Source organism: Akebia trifoliata, chromosome 2 (assembly GCF_017979445.1).
Source record: "Akebia trifoliata isolate Shusen 1 chromosome 2, ASM1797944v1, whole genome shotgun sequence".
Taxonomy (NCBI): Eukaryota; Viridiplantae; Streptophyta; class Magnoliopsida; order Ranunculales; family Lardizabalaceae; genus Akebia; species Akebia trifoliata.
Genome location: NC_141376.1, coordinates 4,974,185 through 4,993,778, shown reverse-complemented (window position 1 = coordinate 4,993,778; position 19,594 = coordinate 4,974,185). Strand labels below are relative to the sequence as shown.

The 19,594-nt window shown below is 36.3% G+C and overlaps 1 protein-coding gene across 1 annotated transcript; it reads right to left on the bottom strand.

Annotated features, from left to right (window-relative positions):
* Positions 1-2,592: 2,592 nt before the first annotated feature.
* Positions 2,593-19,177, bottom strand: LOC147409005 (exocyst complex component SEC3A). Its single transcript, XM_086424574.1, has 25 exons — positions 18,876-19,177; positions 17,817-17,887; positions 17,373-17,453; positions 17,107-17,174; positions 16,773-16,875; positions 15,915-16,060; positions 14,769-14,886; positions 14,264-14,368; positions 12,515-12,616; positions 12,264-12,401; positions 10,436-10,564; positions 10,251-10,331; positions 10,079-10,153; positions 9,535-9,708; positions 9,293-9,443; positions 9,111-9,175; positions 7,983-8,153; positions 7,807-7,886; positions 6,839-6,920; positions 6,203-6,300; positions 5,956-6,064; positions 5,728-5,796; positions 4,860-4,925; positions 4,685-4,774; positions 2,593-2,963 (listed from the first exon to the last, which is right to left on the bottom strand). Exons 1-25 carry the CDS (start codon positions 19,051-19,053, stop codon positions 2,853-2,855), a joined length of 2,661 nt encoding a protein of 886 aa, XP_086280700.1. The 5' UTR covers positions 19,054-19,177; the 3' UTR covers positions 2,593-2,852.
* Positions 19,178-19,594: the final 417 nt, after the last annotated feature.

Genomic DNA, 19,594 nt, shown 5'->3' with positions numbered 1-19,594 from the left:
ATTTTATTTTTAAACTCGGGTGCTCCGTAGCCATCCACTTCGTGGATTAGTTCGATTGTGTTGTTGGATTGTAAATGTAGGCCCACCCTTTTTAAGATTTAAATTAAAATATTAAAAAATAAATCTGTGAGTGAAGGAAGGCGTGCCGAAAAGAGAAACTTTCTTTTCTTTTTATTGCTGATGATGTCATTAGCACCACATGTCAAACAGTACTGTTGGGCAGTGAGCTAAAAATCGCTCACTGCTCAACTGTTCTTTCCGCGCTCCAGATCTCTTATCATTTAAATTGGAGAATAATTAGTTGACGGATATGACCCTCTCAAGTTTCCTTAATTACTACCATTTGGATAATGTTGATCAGAAGAGCTCCCTTTCAAGGAAGACTAATGATAACCTGACGCACATTTTTTCATACGCAGTTTACTCTTCCTGACATGGCAGTTACATAATTATAAATATTTTTTTTTTGTGTATCTTAAAGCAAAGGATCTACGGTTCTATGATGGGAGCGTCTGAAAAAAAAAAAAAAAAATGCATCAGGTCAGCATGACTCTTCAAGTAATGGATCAGTTCTATTTTATTTTTGTAATGATTTTGTAACTCAACTCCATACGATGACTCAAAAACTCAACTGAAGTGTATCCTGCAAGAGTCACAGATTTTTCTTTCAGGATACATAACTGTACATCCTAATAAAATATGCACAGTTGTGTATCACGAGGGAAAAATTTATGACTTTTGCACATGCCACGTCAATGAAATTTGAATTACCTTATTTGGCTGAATTACAAAATCAGCACTCATTTTACTTTGGGAAAATTACTTAATGAATAATGATTTTCTAATTTTCCGACTCCCCCCTCAATCACACCCCTTGACATAGAATGTTCTAGAATCATAGATTCTTATCCACAGGATATACAACTACACATATTTATAGGGATGTACAATTGTGTATCCTGAGGGAAAAATTTATGGTTCTACCACATGCCACATAGGGGCATCATAAAATCAGGACTCTTAATAGACCATGCGAATGAGACATCTTTCTAAATTGTGCCTAATTTTTCTGCAATAACTACTGTCTATTTAGTAGATATTTTCTTCCTTAATGATCACAACCCCCATTTCAATCGCTGAGATGGATTATTCAAATTGTGGAGATGGACAATTTGAATCATTTTTTTTTTTTTTTTTGCTAAGCAAATAAGGGATTGATGATTCATAGAGGTGAAGGTGGGTTTAACAAGATTTCAACATCGGTCATGTGATCAACTATCCTCAAGCCTTTACCACTTAATTGGGTGGACCATTCAAATCATTGATATTGACATTTTTTTTTTTCAAATTGTCAATATCAACATTTTATAATCGTAAAGATTAAAAATTGTCAATGTCAACATTTAAATGTGAATCATCACGATCAACAATTTATTTTGTTGATCTTGATGATTTGAGTTCATAGTTGTATCAGGACAAGAGGGCATTAAGAAAGAAAAATTCTAACCAATTGGGTTGTTAAGATAATACCTTAAAATTGAGAGTCCATTTAGAAAGACATTCTTCCTACAAGGTCTATTAAGAAATTTTTACTTTTCGAAGCAAATTATCAACCTTATTAAAATAATGACCTCAGGCTTACCGCACTTCTTTATACGATTGAGGAAGTATGATATGAGGTTCCAGCTTGAAGTCACTCCAGCACGACTCGGCCCTAAGTTACCAAATTAGTTTTTGGTACACCTTTGGATCCAGTACATTTACTAACCTAAGTGATACATGTTTAGAGTTCTTTTATTGGATCAGTAAACTCAATACAATATTCAGGCAAAAAATTGAGATGGGAAAATACAACATTTTTTGTTGAGAAATATCATCATCATCAATGAAGAATTATTAAGACACATGAGTTCTTCAGTATGAGTCTGTTTCATTATTCCCAAGTGTTTCATCCGTCACCAGATTAAGATTTGAATGTGGACCCAAATACATAAATCGAGTTTATTTTTCTTAACAAACTGATGTTGATTGCTGATGAGGAAAAAATATTCTCTACTCGAGGGAATTTTGACATTTATGCCAGCTTCGAATGCCTGCAAATCGTCTTAAATAGGATGTACAAAACTTTGGTTGCTAGGGTTCCCCTGCGCAAATGGTCATAAAATTTTGCAGGAACTTGACTGGCCATCACTCCAAAATTTCAGAAGAAACTTTGAAACACCCATCCCACTTGGAAGTTTTGGTAGAACCCTCTCCCTTAGATTACACTTGGTGTCTCCAAGGAGGTATCCCAAATACTAACAAAAACATAGTGGCGTGAAATAAATACAAAAGAACACGTCATGCTACGAGGGGGGGTGCCTCCAAAATTTCTCACCTCTCCGGTATTCCCCCTGAGAAATAACACAAAGCTAATGGCAGCTGACGATATTTTCCTGGAAGAGATCAAATTTCCAAGGAGAAACGGTAAATTCTGAATTTTATCAAATCCTATGTATGGTGCACATAAGGCAAAGTGCATCAACACGATATAGATATAGAAACCATTCTAAAGGGTCAAAAATAACAGAGCATCCAAATCAAGCAGTCACATACCCGGACATAAATTCAAATTTTAAAGAGGCCACAAACAAATAATTTAGCTCAATCAAAAAATGATAACAAACATAAGTCCTCATTAAATTCTTCAAGGTGGCCGAAAAAAAGAAACCTGGAACATGATTGATCGATTCAGTGTAATAAGAATAAATTGAATTACAAAAGGAAAATGTAGACACTACATCACCCCTTTACGAAAAAGGGGTAATTTAGGACTGACTGTACATAATCTGGAAAACAGACACTTTCTCCTTCTACATGGAAATAAGCAGCTCTTTCATTTCTGTTACAGATGGGATGGTCTCGTTGGGGTAAATCTTGGCCACCAATTGTGCAAAGCTTTCATACTTGTCCAAAAACTCCTTCTGACAAAGTAAGACACTTTGTTAGCTTATCACAAAATCAAGCCCCGTAACTCATGTTCAGACACAAACAAGGTGTAACCTGTGTGTTCAACTTGTAAAAGGCAGACTACACGGTCGAAAATAATTGGCCGATTTACCAAGGAAATATAGAACTTTAAGCTATGCATATATTCTCAGCTTATCCACGAGAATCACTCATGAAAAATACAAAAAATTAATCCTCAAAAATATTTCCATTTTTTTTATAAGTATAAATTTTATTGAAGCATGGAAGCAAAGAACAGACAACCCTTCAAAAAAAAAAGACAGGGATCAAGAAGACCAACCAAACGAGAAAAGATATACAGAACAGGCAACCTTAAACAAATTATAAACAACAATCAAAGTCATAACAACACACATGGTACCATCTAAACAGAAGGTGCCAGCTTGCCAAATGGGTTAAAAGTCCGTGAGTGTTGATATCACAACCTGGGTTCAAAACCCGACTTCACATACTAATAACTGACCACTAATCTCGCTTACCTAGGAAAAAAAAGGGAGGGGAGGGGGGTGGTGTGCCATCTAAACAAGAAACCCTCGAGGAAGATAAGACCTAATGAATATAACATTAAAATCTGGACATAACTTATACAGAAAGAAGATAAGGTCTAACAAAGAAATGATAAAATCGGAAACAAAATTCTTCTTCCCCTGAAACCAAGGCAGTTTCTTTCCTTTTCTTTTCTTTTTTCCTTTTTTTTCTTTCTTCTTTTTTTTCTTTGTTTCTTTAAAGAAACAACCAGAGACTTTTAATGCACTACTAGACTGATAATAACAAAATATGTCTGACATGACTTAGATCCTACAGAAGTATGAAGGAACAGAATGTCTGAAATGACTTGGATCCTCCAGAAGTACAGAGGAAACTAGATATGGTTATGTGGTCCATTTAGAGTTTTCTGAAGTTATTTCATCAAAAGAAGAATTACCCAACCGCAGTTTTTTTGGTTAAAAGGGTTAGTTTTTTTAATGTTTATTCACTGATGGTCATGTTTTCTTTTCAAAACTGCAATCCGAGCAATTGAAATTTGTAAACTGATAACCCTTTCCCGCAAAGTATCGACACAGAACCACAACTCTCAATGGGAAATGGTTTCCCCATGTAAGGTGAAGGAATGGGATCGCGAGTTGATATGATTTCAACTGTTCAAGGATAAGAACAAAGACAAGCAGACATATTATGTATGTCACTAAATGTACTTGGGTCATGAAACTAACTGTTTTACAAGATTCATAAAGCGGCACTGCATTATGAATTGAGGTTTCCTTACAGCTAATGAAATAGAGAGAAACTATGAAAAAAAATACAGAAATGAGCGGAGTCTAGAAATGGTGCAAGTTCAGGATTCTAAAGGGAGAAGAGAAGAAAGTGGATTTTAGAAGTAAGAAATGATATGAAGATGTGTGCTTTGAAAGTAGTGTAGCTCTAGCTAAAGTTCCAACAGTGAAATTGGATTCATGTTGTCAACCCAAATGGTTGGGATATGGTGTAGATAATATTTCGGGATTCACAGTAGGAAATATTGTTTTACTCATCTATTTCTAGTTTTTGAAGTAGAGGATTTTACATTGCTTTTGCCTTCTAGTTAATATTGGCTGCCAGAGAACATACTAATGGATCACTCAATTACTAAACCCCGAGACCCTAAAAATGATGGTAAAAAGAAGACTGCACTTACCTTGCATTTATCCCATAAAGAAGGCAGCAACTCCTCTGAAGTCAAATTCTTCTGTAGCTTTCTATACATTGAACTGATAGACTTATCCACCTGTCCAGGGAAGCCAACAAATTTAACCAAAGCATGTTAGTGACATGCACAAAAGGTCCTTTTGAGGAGATATACTATGACTTACCCCAGATAAACTGGATTTCAACATCTTCCGAAGATCCATTTTTGATAGTCCGAGCTGGAAAGGGATCTGAAAATTATTAAAGAAATACTCAATTACTGAAAACTTGAGATATTGTATAGTCACCAATCCTGCTGCAGATTTACAAGTCCATTTTTAAAGCCCAAAGTAACAGATATCCCCAAATATGCATGTCCTGGTGAAAAGTTATCCTTCTTAAACTTCACACATAAAAATTTAGTCTTTTGTCCTCACTGAGAAGGAAATCAAGATCCACAAGTCAAGCCAAGGGGACAACCCAAAAACACTTTTTTCCCCTCTCACTACCCTCATCAACCAGAGTTTTAGTTTGGGTTGGCTTGGGTTGATCCTCTGAAGCCTGAGCATGAGTTATCATGAAGCTCAGATTGGCCCCCCAACCCAACCCAACCCAGTTGCAACCCCACTTCCATGTGGACCATTATCGAGTTCAAGGAATAGCCACGCTTAAGTTGAGTAGCCCAGATGCTAATATAAAGTTAATGGGAGCAATGAGTAATATTGATCACATCCTTACTGGTTCATCACCAAACACAAAAGTTCCAAATTCCCCAACTAATCTTCTCTTGATGATTTTGCATGTGTGCCTGACCATTTGGTTGTGTTTGTATGTAAGCACATGCAAGGTTCTATGAACATTTAAGGCAAATTGGAGGGGATTACAGTTAGACTCAACGTGAAAACACGGCCAATACGGACATGAATGATGGTTGATTTCCTCGTAGTACCGAGAATATTCACAAAAAAGTTGTTTAGAAACAAAAGTACTGTAGTTCAATAAAAAAGTGTCCCAAAAAGAAATACAAACCATGTGGAATTATGATTCACTAACCTCCTCTGGCGTGATAGTGTACATCAAATCCTCAATTTTTCGAGCAAACTGGAAGAGTCTTTCGAATTGCTGCAAATAAAAAAATTAACAAAGAACACCTTCAGAACATAACATTCAAGTTTGAAGTGTAGACAGCTAACCACTGGAATTTCAACTTTTAACACAATTCATAATTAATAATTCCAGAAAACGAAAGAAAAAAAAGGAAAAGGGTGAGGAAATGCTTACATAGTATATAATCATATTGATATGACGCGTGCAAGCTTGTTCGTAAGATTCACTTGCCTGGTGATAGAACTTTGCTAGGGTGGGCACAACATTGGCTAGTTCATAGAGGCTGCAAGCAATCACTTCAAATCAGCATGCTTAACATGGACAGGATTCCAATTTAGAAATAATGGGTCACTCTTCAGATCAATTTGAGGGTCAACCTCAGGTCTCAACAATTCATAAAAGAAAATGAGGATTGAAATACCTGTTCTGGAAGGCTGCATAGTTCTCTAAAAGCACAATATCAGCGTACTTTGGGTCAGCTTGTGCGATTTTCTCCAAAGTTACAAACATTATGCTAACCTGTTCAAAAAACAGCCTCCATATTTTCATCAGCCTGAATCTCAAAGTATCAAACATCGCAATTACAGAACAGGAAACACGTGTACCTCATATTTTCAATTCAAATAAAATAAAAGAAACATATCCTTAACATGTTAAACATGGAAGCAAGAATCAATTGTAAAACTAGGGAAATTATCTTCCAATTCCTTAATTAATTGTATTTCTTCTTTGTCCGATGCTTATCACACTTAAAAAGTATAAGAAATTGTGCTTTTCATTAGAATAATTATTTGATGTTCTGCAGAAGTTTGTTGGTTGAAACAATCACCGTATTCCTGTTCAAAACTCTAGTTTCTTATTTTCACAGTAAATGATGCTAGAGTCCAACCATCACATTCTCTAGTGAGGCGTTAGGGTGGATTTACAAACTCAATAAGAGAAAGTTGAAACTATAGAGGAAATAATCAGGAATCTTACAAATACTAAGTAGTATAAAAGTTAAAAAGAAAAGAACAAAGAATAACACATATGACTCATGATAGATCATTATACTTACAAATTTTGTATATGCCTGATCAACCAAATCCCTAGACTGTCCTTGGATGTACTGCTCCATACGTGTAGCAAGGGTCGCAAATCTATGCGTAAGGGATAAAAACCACATTAGATATAAGATAGGATATAAGTTAAATAATGCTCCATACGTGTTGCAAGCGTCGCAAATTTATGCGTAAGGGATCAAAACCACATTAGATATAAGATAGGATATAAGTTAAATACTGCTCCATACGTGTTGCAAGGATCGCAAATCTATGCGTAAGGGATCAAAACCACATTAGATATAAGATAGGATATAAGTTGAATATAAATAAAACTAGATTATAAGTAATACATGGAAGGAAAGAAATGAAATGCCCTAGTGGTTTCAGGAAATGCTTACCTATCACACAAAAATAAATAATACCACTTTGAAGTGGTATTAGGATATGCTCTTGATGCTAGAGATAAAATCCTTTGGAGCCTTCTACGATTTTTTTTTTTTCATTTTAAAATCGTTCTTGCTTTAACGAAATCTTTTTCACTTACCCGAAACTAAAAAACCTCTTGATAGAATTGAATGTTCTAACACCCAATTGTTGGGATAATGCATGATGGCACCAGAGTGTGTCAACATCAACATGTTCAAGTTATCCTAATATCATTCTGTGTTCAGGAAGTATGAATTGCTCTCGAAAAAATATTTAATGATTCTCTAGAAATTGGTTGGATCATAAGTGTGGTCATTTACTTCACCAATCTGAAATTGTAAATTTCTTACACATTTGGAGTACATAAAAAGGCCATCCACACTAAAAGGAAGGATGAATTTAAGGAACTTAATCCCGCAATGCTTTGTAGTAGAATAAATCAAAGTACAATGTACAATTGTACCCATCACCAGAATCATACCAAATAGAACTCCCAACTTGAACATGGAGATGCAAGATTGAATCTTAAAACAGAACCCCATTACATCCAGTTTACCTTGGGATGTAAGATAGAACACCCATCTGCCGAACATTGCGTTCATTTCGCTCAATTTGGTGACAAGCTTCATCAACAAACTGCAACACATATTATATGTTACATGGGAGTAGGTCAGTGTCTCAAGAATGCAAAAGGAGATCATAAAATGCTTCAGCATGAAGAGCAAAGCTTACTCGACTGAACTGCATGGAAATTCTTGATTCCAGGTCATCAAGCAAGAGGCGCACAAATCCTGCTGCATCGGCTTTCTGACCAGAAATATAGCGCTCAGTAATCCCATGCATTGATATGCAACGCAAAGGATCAATCTTGTATGCCCAATCTACCACAGCATAGAAATCCTCCTACAAATTCATAGAAAGATAACAAGTTTGGCTAATTAAGAGTTTTGAACATACCCAGGAGATCATACTTTATTAAACCACCAATAGTGCTTACTGCTACGCAACAAGAAGAACATTTAACAAGGTTGGCAAGTGAAAGCATTCAAAAAATGCAACCACAACACATCATGACAATCAGAAGTGAACGTGGCAGTTCAGAACCAGAAAAATACTCAAGCACGATTTAACAAATAGAAAATCTGTTCCAAGAATTCATTCATGTGTCGCAGCATGCAGGGTGCATGCATGTGCATGGAAGCATATTTCATTAAAAAATTCGTCCAGAAATTTGGTCTTAATGTAGATAACTGATTATCTATTGGTAAGCACTTCATTTTTCCAGTAATTCCGAAGTTTATCAAACAAAGGGTGCCTATAAATAGAAGCTCATGAAGGGAGCAATGGACAGTCATTATAATCCAGGTTTGAAATCTTGTTTTGAGGCAATGTTTCGGTCAGGAGAAAAGTTGAGACAGTCACCACCAAAATATTTCAAGACAATCCGAAACATCCCCAAACAATTAATTTTTCATTCCTGCCTCAAGTGAAACAAAAATATTCCTCCGAAACATTCTGGAACCAAACATAACTTTGAACCATAATTTATTAAATTCTCAGTTAAAGTAAATCAGCAGTATGCAATGGACACTTTATATCATCAGAAAGCTGAGGCTGCAGGTTTGGATCAAAGAAAACCGTCTGAATTAGAAATTTTGATTTTCATAATACACTTCTTAATGAAGTAATCTTAATCAGGTGGATTCAAAACTTCAAGGGTCGTGTCATCCCAACAAACATCAACTGCAAATTCCAGTAAATGAGTCTATGCACATACACATAAACATCGTATCAGGCAAAGTTACTTGGATTTTTTATCAGGAAGGAAAAATTACTGAAAAGGAAAGAGTGAAAATTTACTTGGATTCCGTCCAGCAAGTCTTGAAGCGAGTCATTCAATGTTCCTAGCTCTATAGAACCATTACCTGCAAATGAAATATTTTAGCGATTTTCATGAGAAATTCATTTGCTAAAACATAAGTGTAGACAATAAAAATAACTTTCACTGAGTTGAGTTAAATCAAAGTATGGAAGAAGATTACTAGTACTGCCATCATTTTCATCAATGTCCATAATCCCCAAATCATCATCAATACTGTCGTCATTGGGTCCACTTTTACTACCATTGGCTGGACCTCCAGGCGGAACAAGCGCAGGAACTTCAAAGCACATGAAGTGTGCAAAAAACGAGCTCTGAAATTTAAGTGATAGAAGAGCAGTTGAAGGTTCAAATATAATAAGAGGTATAATCATAAATTTATGAGGAAAAATACGACAATCTAACCTCGTCCACAAGGAGCGGGATAAAAATTGTAAGCATCTTTGCATATGCCTCAGAAACTGTGGAAGTGTCTGCATTGCTCACTGCTTGACTGGAACCTGTGGAGGCTTCAAGCCAGACTGTGGGATTTCTTGATGCTTTTGTACTAGCACGGAGCTCATTCGCAAACTCACGGGCCTATAAATAATCAAAACTATCACAATGCCTTACTCTATAGGTTCAACATTTCCCAAACCATCAGATATCTTACTATTAATACATATTTACAGAATTTGTGACGTTTGGTGCACACTGTAGCAAGTTTAAACATATCTATTATTAAACATAAGAGCAAACAATAGAAGTAAAATCCACCATCACCAGTAACAGGACATAAGTCTACAACAGAGGATACATCAACTTCTGAAGTTGAGACAGCCTGGCACGGGAAATGGTAGTATGACTTAATTGGAACAGAATGAAAATGTTTGATGTAATAAAGTCTACTTAAATAGCATACAGATACAACATCCAAGGTGATTGAGTAGAAGGTATAGTGTCCCCTGACCTCTCGACGAAGCAACAAATTAAGGGAATGACAATAAGCTTTCCTCAATGGGCCCAAGCAATTCTTATCAAGATTCTGAAATTAGTGTAAAGAAAATGAAGAATTATAAGAGAGAAAATCAATGGTATCACAACTTTTGAAGGGAAGTACAGTTTTGCATCCAAGTTGAGACCTTCAAGTGTTGCAGAAGACGTGCATAGGTCCTGCATTTGTACCGAAGATCAGCATGGTCAGGCCTCTTCAACTGCCCTCGCTGCATGCATCCAAGCAGACAGGAAAATGTCAAAATTTCATTTATCAACATGACTTTTGTAACTTTGTCAGGAATGCTGGTACAACATAAAGCTAAGGTTCAACCTGGGAAAAATAGCTCTTGTCACTTATCATAAAATCCACCAAACTAGAGAAGTAGCTTCTCAAGAACTCAGATGCTCTCCGAACAAATGTGGCTTTTAATTTTTCAAGTTCTGCCCGCTTCTCCTTAGCCTGTATGAATTTCACTTTTCATAGATGATGATAGATAATATCTCAGTAATGTGTTCACAATAACAATAGGCAACAAGTGTAGTAGGGTTCCAGAGAAACTCCCAGTGGCCAGCAGTAAGAACTGTGCATGTTTTACAAGATATCTCATTCCATCACCTTACAATGAACACATCAAAAAAATTGAAGCTAATAATAGTTCACCAGCATGAAAACAATTACTTGTGAACTTCTCGATCTCATAATCCTGCATCAAAATTTACTACCTTTTGTTTGAAGCATTAATATGATAGCATTAAGGTTATTATGCAAGGAATTATGTGATGCAAATTTATTTAGACCTGCAAAGTGACCCCCCACGCCCCAATCAACCATAGTAACAAAATCACCAACTTTTTGAAAAAGTGCCGATTAATTGCAAATTATTTCAATCAGGGATTAATCCCGAATAATTCACAAAGTTTTAAAAAAGTCCCATATATTTAAAAAAAAACAAGAAATTCACAAATTAATCATGGAGTTTTACGCTGAACAATATTATGGTTTTGTAATTTTGTTTAATATATGAAATATTCATTTTATACTTTTCATAATTAATAATATATTTTATTTTTAAATTTTCCATTTTTTCCACACTTGATTGGTTTTTTTCCCTAGCCGAATTCTTCCCAAAGCCTGAATTTGTCACTATGCCCCCCCCCCCCCCCCCCCCCCCGACACACACGCGACCCAATAACACTACCCAACAATTGATTGGCTGTAATTTCCTCTTTCCACTATCATAAATCCCTTGACTGGACCAATAGCACAACCCAAGCGCAAAAACATATAGCTTGTTGCGGCATTCTATCCAATGCTATTCATAACTTGCACAGTGCAACAACTTCTGCAAGGAATTGTTTTTTATGCTAGAGTTTTCGCTTAGCCCTAGAGGCGAAATTGCTCCTTCCTTCTCTCTACTACCCTAAACTCAACCATGGTTGAGCAAAATTCTGTGTTGCCTACCGATCAAAAATAAATAAAAAAATTCTCTGTTGCCTTCCTCCCCAAAGAAACCATGGGATAAAGAAGCTAACTACCATTTACTAGAGTTTTACTTGCAATTTAAACCAGCATATGCATTTTTGGAAGTACAACAATGCATATTCATAAATATGAGTGTTACTTGCATTCTATCCAATGAATGCTTATCGTAACTTGTAAAAATGAACACCATATGGGGTCTCATTGGATCGGATGCTAGAGTTTCTGATTGACCCTAGATTTGGAGTTCCTTCTTCCTTCTCCCTACCCTAAACTCAACCATGGTAGAGCATAATTCTGTGTCACCTTCCTTCCAAAAGAAATTATGGGATAAAGGAGCTAACTACCATTTACAAGAGTGTTACTTGGAATATGAACCAGACATGGGCTTAAGATAGTATGTTGAAGATCTTAAAGTAAGCCAACCAGTAACATCAGTGAGTACAATTGGACATGACCTGAACATTGTTGATTCTATTTGTATTCTCCATTTTTTTACATATATGTAACACAGCTTTATCAACACTAATTTATTGATTCATGAGAGCATCCTCATGCCTACATATCTGGAATCGTGTTGTACACAAAATTGGTGTCATTCATTTCCATTTTCACTGCTGAAAAGTAATTTTGAGGAAACATTAACTGAAAAAGAATATGGAATGGGCTGAGGACATACAGCTCGCATGTTTGTGTAGGAAGAGTCCAAATTTGGCACTTCTAGACCACGTAAAGCCCCGGTCAACCATTCACATGCTTCAACATTTTGAAGCATGCGTGCCTCATCAAATGAACCTCCTGTAAGGCATGCTGCATACTGCATTAAAGAGGCCGCCATTATAAGGTAAACTTGAAGAAGTGGATTGAACTCAAACCGATCATGAACTATTGATATGAAAGTGATGTAATATCATGTGATGTGGAACATACCTCAGAAGGGACGCGTAAACGTTCAAGAAGTCTATCAAGCTCCTCAATGAGTGCTTTATTATTTACAGACTGCATCTCCAACTTATTATTACGCGTTTCAATCTGTGCATAGGAGCGAAAAAGCACAAGTAATATACAGTATAAGTGATGGCATGATTTGAAGCCTACCGATACTGTCCCACATTTAAACTGGAAGGGAAAAATACAAGCTGGCTAACACGAAGCACATAACTATGAAAATATGGAAAGTCCAGCAGTGACAAACCAAAATGGACATTTTTGAAAAGGATTTTAAAAGAATGGAATGGCAATTCAGGTAGGAACTCATCAGTGGCAAGGAACACAGCTTATGATTAGAGAATTAACAAATGCTATTATTTTTTTATTAAGTATGTTCCTTTGTGACACCAGGAAACAAAGTTTTGGAATAAGGCTTCAATGGTAATGATGATGAGAAGTGCCAACTTAGATAAGTGGTAAGACGTGTGGGGTGATGTTCCCACAACCTAGGTTCAAACCATCTTGCACCCAACTTCATTTGCTAACCTTATACCAACAAAAAAGAATGATGACGATGATTATTACAAAAGATGAGGATGATATAACTTTTCCTAGCCCTATTATAGGAATGAAACAACTTCGATGATGATGATGAAACAGCATACCAACTCATTAGCTATGACATAACTATTGTTAACCTGACTCATTCAATCCATTGATAAAATTACAACAATGCACTGTTAACCAACCAAGTGAACTAACTACTCCAAAAGACCGATCTGCTGAAGAGGGGGGAGAGAGGGGTACGACACACCTGAGAGTGGAGGAAACTATACACCCAACACCCCCCTCCCCCATAAGAGTGGAAAGAATCGAACCCGTGACCTATACGAACCTAACTCTCTGATGCAATATTAACCACCTACTCCAAAAGACTGATCTGTTGGAGAGGGGGAGAACTATGAATATAAGAGGGTCACGGACCTTAAGAGGGGTATGACACACTCAAGAGTGGTGGAATACACACTCAACAGCCATGACATGGAGTTTCCAACAATCATTTACAAACATAACAAAGATCAGCCGTTAAACACATCAGAAACATCATAGGACACATTATGGAACTCAAATTTATAAGAATTTTCCGTGTCGGACACTATGACGTACTCAAAAGTTGAACACGTGCCTTCAAAAAAAAAAACTCAGCTTATTAAAAAAATTTGCTCTCAGCTATTATTTCTATAATTTTGACATGTCATTTTTACGTACCTTCTTGCTGTATTTTATAGTTAAAATGAAGTAAAGTATCTTTAAAAGACCTCTCTTGCCATACAAAATGAATTTTACAGATGTGTTGGCATATTGGGTTTGATGGGGTCAATATATATGGCACATTGTTTTCAATAACAGACAGCAACACGCGCGTACTTATATTTACTATATAGATGACAGGTAAAGAAGTGAGATACACACATCTTAATTTTGATACAGTCAACTTCCTCAATGAAACAAATGTGTATCAAACAAAGATATAGGGACGAAGATATGGTTGTTGACAATAAGACATAGGGCATACATATCCATACAGATAAATCTCATTTTCATAGACTCGCTATATTAGGATTAAAATATTATAAATGCATCTGAATGTGCAGGAAAATTCTAAAAAGTAGTTTTCACTAGATCTCCACCAAGGATATTTTCATAGAGTATTTCCTATTCAAATTCCAAGCATGAAAACAGCCATACCGATTCGATGTCCTCTCTCATGTGTCTTAACTTTACATTAAAAATTCCAAGCCACTCATCCATATCATCCACGCAAATGGCTGCTGATTCTAGGCCCTGCAATACCTGCATGACTCACAATAATTAAATAAATATTGATTTCACATGGCATCATCAAATGATACAAGTCTTGGGTAAGAATCTACAACACACACTATAGATCTCATCTTTAAAGACTTGAAATAAAAAATAGCCCAAAAAAAAATATAAACCACCCACTACAAGAGGCATAGACACTGGTGCAATTATTCAGCGAAAAACATTACCAGGAAGATAAGTATTTTTGAGACCCCAAGCATATTATGATTAAACAGCAGGTTTTTAAAATGACAATGATAATTAAGCACCATAGAGCTTATCATGCATTCATGAAGGGGCTCCAAAAGTGCCCAAACTCATGGCAACACAAGTCTTTCCATCCATTAAACTCAACCTTGTTCCTTACTTGATAAGTTATCAGGATTACCTCATCTATCATGGGTTCAGTTTCCAAAATGGCATGCACATTTGCTGCTTCCAAAGCAAGAAGTTCTCGCTTCAACCTTTCAGAAAAAGCCTCGGCTTCACCAATACCCATGACATACCTGTATATTTAATATGTGTAATCCATCAATGCTGAATTATAGGATGGATTCAATGGATAGCAGAAGACAAGGGCGCTGGAAAGGTATCCAATACATCAGAAAACACAACTTTCAACACAAGAACAACCCTACACCCATAGTAAGAAAGTGAAGTTCTAAATGCTTCCCAAGCTAAAAACCAACACATATGGGATCTAGCATGTGCTTATTAGAATATGTAGCAGGTGATCACCTTTTTTCAATATGTTATTATCAAAAGTCTAAATTGTGTTTTTTAGTTAAATACAACACCCAAGGTTAACATATCACTGAATCAGTGAATCCTAAAAAGATTTATAATAAGATGCACGATTCCAGAAAACAGTAAAAATAATCTACTCATGAAAATACTTGGCGGCGCTCAGGATGGATATTAATGAATTCATGGTAGCAAAAGGTCATGAATAGAGGCAAAGGAAAAAAAAAACAGTAACGAGAGTGACACTTTGTAATAGGACCTTCCTACAACTAAGCTATAAATCATAAACGCCAAGGTCAATGCCTAAGAGACATAATCTGTGCTATTTGCATACAAAGATAAAATAGCCAACATTTTGAACATCATCTTTTAACATTGCCTTATCCTAACCATCCAGGTCAGCAACATGTATCTTTTTCGATCATTCAATGGTGTTTCTAAAGCAAGAGGGTTATTTTCCAGCCAGTTGGTCGCTCACCATCAAGCCAACACTTAGGAGCGACCAGCATTTTCAGTTTCCAGATTACACCCGGAACAATGCCTAAATGGATCCAAATCCAAGAATAATACAACACTGCTTATCAAAAGAAAAAAAACAAGAATAAGGCAATGCTGAAGAGATGCCTCGTATGAGCATTAGAATATATTATAAAATAAGTAAACATCATAGGGCTATTGTCCCCCTTCCACCTTCGCAAAATATGAAAAAGAAGCAAAAAAAACACAGCACAAGAAAAAAAAAGTCACGGAGAAGAAACAGATAAAAAAAATGAAATGAAACAGTACATACGTTCCAAGAAGAGCCTCCATATCCTCTTCTTCAGCTTGTGAGACAAGATCTCTTTCAACAGTCACTTTCAAGTCATCCTCTGTCACAATAGATGCAACAGGCCCATTTTGAGGATTTGCTTGATTAGTGACCGTGGATGTATTTTCCTAGACAGTTCATGCAAATCAATAGTTACAAGACAATTTGCTACAGGAATACAATGTGAAGAAAGGCTCATGTGATGGAAAATGTTCACATTCAACGCATAAATGTGAATAAAGTTCAAACGACATTACACAGTGATGTGTGAAGAAAAACTAAGAGAGAGAGGTATACGCATAGTAGTGTAAATGAGATACATGAAAATTCCACAAGAAAAAGAACTGACACTTGAAAAATAAAATATTCTCAAAATGGAATGATTAGAAACATTAACCCATCATTTAAAACAGTGGGTGTTTGCAGAAGCGAACAACATTGTTGTAATCATGATTTCTTATTTCAATGGAAAGGCAATCCAGCTGAAAAACAATAGTATCCTTACAAGTTAGAAGCAAACATAAACGTGGTGTGGGTGTTTATTTCACTATCCAAGTGAAAGGTATTATAATCCAGGAGCATGGCTAGAGGGTACACGACCATTGCACTCTATCAGCATTCAGCCACCTCAAAAGAGAAATTGAATGGGTTTCACTAATCTGAATCTGACGAGTTGAAACCAGCATAAAACCCAATCTAGGGGTGAGGAGAAGTACAAACCCTCCTTCATATGATAAAGAATACAGTTTTTAATTGAGATAAAACGTGTGAGATGTCAGAATCACGGAACAGACAGAATATACAAAAATGGCAAGAAAAAGGATAAATTATCATATGCACCTTAGCCCAAAGAGCCATCTCCACAATATCTATACCGACAACTTTGGGAAGACGGCCCAGTATTTCTTTACAAATGTTTAAGATGCAAAGTAGAAGGCGGTTCCTACAAGCAAAAAAATATGAAAACAAAAGGTCAAACAGGTATAATGAGCTCATAAAATGTTGCCTAAAAGGCTACAACAGACTCTAAACTGGTCCTTAAGGACATTGAGGCTTTGAGTTCACCATCAGAAAATGAATATAATCATGACTTTGACATGGTAGAAATGAAAACTGGCATTAGAAATAGGAACATAAAAAGAGCATATGAATGAAATAATGTCATCAATGTCACCTATCATCAATGTTGCGCATGGTCCATTGTGGTGGGGCAACACTCTGGTTTCTAAGGTTATCAAATCCCTGTATGAAAGTCAGTAAAGAATAAAAGGAGGCAAAGAACAACTAAAATTTTTGAGAATACAAATTGAAAATATTTCTGTACAACCATAGAAAGTTAACCATACTCTGGTGTGTTACCAGAACTACAGAAAGATAAAACCACCAACAGAACTCGGCAGATAAAAACGGTATGAGCCCACAAGGGATACGGAACATTACCAGCATAAATGTACAGCCACTGGGATCATTTGAAATAACCTCCACTTTTGAGAGATGCTTCAGCTTATACAATTTTGCAGGCTACATGCACAAAAAGTTTCCAATCACATCCCATTCCCGAGAATATCACCTTAAATAGGTACACTATAGATTATGTAGTTTCAAAGCCTAATCTCTGTTTTTTGTTTCTGATCAATTTTATTATATTGAATAAAACCTTTTAAGATTATTAGCTTCTCAGACATATATTTGGCTAATATACTGATATTAGAGTAGACACTCAATTGTCACTAAGTAACAAACAGAAACTGAATTTGAGGAATGCAAGTTTTTTACTCAATTACATGCAAGTTCATGTCGTTACAAGGTTCAGTGAAACTGTAAGAGATTCCAAAATTAATAAAATATTTTGCATTCATTCTAAGCTTAGAGCCACAGAATTACCTCAAGAACACCCCCAGAAGAATATTTCATGACACGAAGAAAGGCTTTAGTCCTCTGAACCTTTGCTTTGGCTGCAGAAACAACAAGCAGTTATAGCTCATGCCACACAAAATCAGTCCAACAATGTGGACCAACATCCTCACTAGTTATTCTCACATATAACCAATTGATCATTACAAAAAAGGGAGAGAGGGGGGGAGGCAAGTATAAAATTAGCATTTAGAAAGCAAAAATGACCTTGTGAACATATGTAAAGCGATTTGGTAGAAATATCAGAAATCATTGGGAGTATATAACTAGCACTTCTTGGAACTAACACGATGGAATGTTTCTAAGGTGCACCACCGTGTAACTCAACTTTGAGAAACAAAGAGGGGGTTAGATTGTCTAAAATTAATAAAACTACACCTCATGTTCATTTGCCACTAACAGGGTCAACATCAACAATCACCCTCGGTACTCTCATTTCCTCCTCGATTGGAACCCATTTGTGACAATTTGTTAACTTCAGAATTGATCCATTAAAGCTTCCTATTGGCTTTGAAACTTTCTAAAAAAGTTGCAGTGCGAGCGGTGACAAGTACACCGTAATATTTTCTTACTTTTTACTGAACCTTCAAATTTTAGGTTCTAGTGAATTTCTCTTATACTCACAGTTTACATCGACAAAATCCAAACTTAGCAAAACTCTTCGTAGTGATCTTCACTCTTTGGAACTTTGGAACGTAATTAATCATAAAAAATATCATTAATAGCAGCATTTCATTCTCGTAATTAGAAATTAAGGTTTAGAAACTGTTCGAAACCACCCTCAGGTCTCTCTCTCGGTCCTTTCGTAATGAAGTTTCTTAATTCCAAATTTGACAAAAACCGGAACTTTGAATACGGATGATGAGATCAGATCACTTGAAATCTCAAATCTAATCCAAAGAGAAAGCGAGGGACGATGAAATCAAGCATCAGAAACGTGGATATATTGTACAACATGAGAAATTATGACCAGATCATCGAATTGAAGAATAAAAAACACATGAAGAGGGGATTGTTACTGATACGTACTGGAGATGGCGAGAACCCTAGGTTTGGCCATGTGTCCACGGCCTAATCGTCCGGATTTACCCCAGATCCCACGGCTCTTGGCTACCCGGATCGACAAGACGATCTTCTGCTTAGTGCCCTCGATGGCTGCCTCGCAAGCTCGCCTCAGCTCCTCGTCGTCCGCGCTCGATTTCGCCATTCTCGTTCTGCAATTCTAGCTCGAAAGCGAAGCAAGAGAGAGATCGTCAAGTCTTCAAAATATCAATGAACCCCGTACACAGGGGAGAAGTGAATTGCGTTTAGGGGTGCCGAAATCGAAATATCGTAGCGGTCAAAACGAGATTTGGACCTCTAGATTTCGGACCACGTATTCACATGTGTCCGTTTGGCGAAAGAATCAATCCGCTACCACAGGAGCAAATTTGCTCCCCTAGGCTTGCGACTTTGCGAGAGAACTATTAACGCGAAACACATGTTTCCATGGGATCGCTAGAATTGTATACATTTGCTGTTTTGACAGATAACTCAATGGTCATTATGGGAAATGTCCAAGTTTTTGGGATAATATTTTGACGATGAAAATCTCATTATTTGTAATTGTAACTCAAAGGTGGTATGTGCAAACGCTCATCTGTTGAAAGAGTTTATTTGTAATTTAAAATATTGATTAAAGAATTTTGTAGATCATATGGTAAAAGAAGAATACTCTTATAATTTTGAAAATTAAATAATATGATTAT

Excerpts from the sequence above, each read along its gene's own strand:
- LOC147409005 (XM_086424574.1), bottom strand. The coding sequence starts at position 19,053 with ATGGCGAAATCGAGCGCGGACGACGAGGAGCTGAGGCGAGCTTGCGAG. Across the intron at positions 17,175-17,372 it reads GTGGCTGTACATTTATGCTG|GGATTTGATAACCTTAGAAA; the intron begins GTAATGTTCCGT and ends ACTTTCATACAG. Across the intron at positions 8,154-9,110 it reads ACTTGCTGGACGGAATCCAA|GAGGATTTCTATGCTGTGGT; the intron begins GTAAATTTTCAC and ends ATGAATTTGTAG.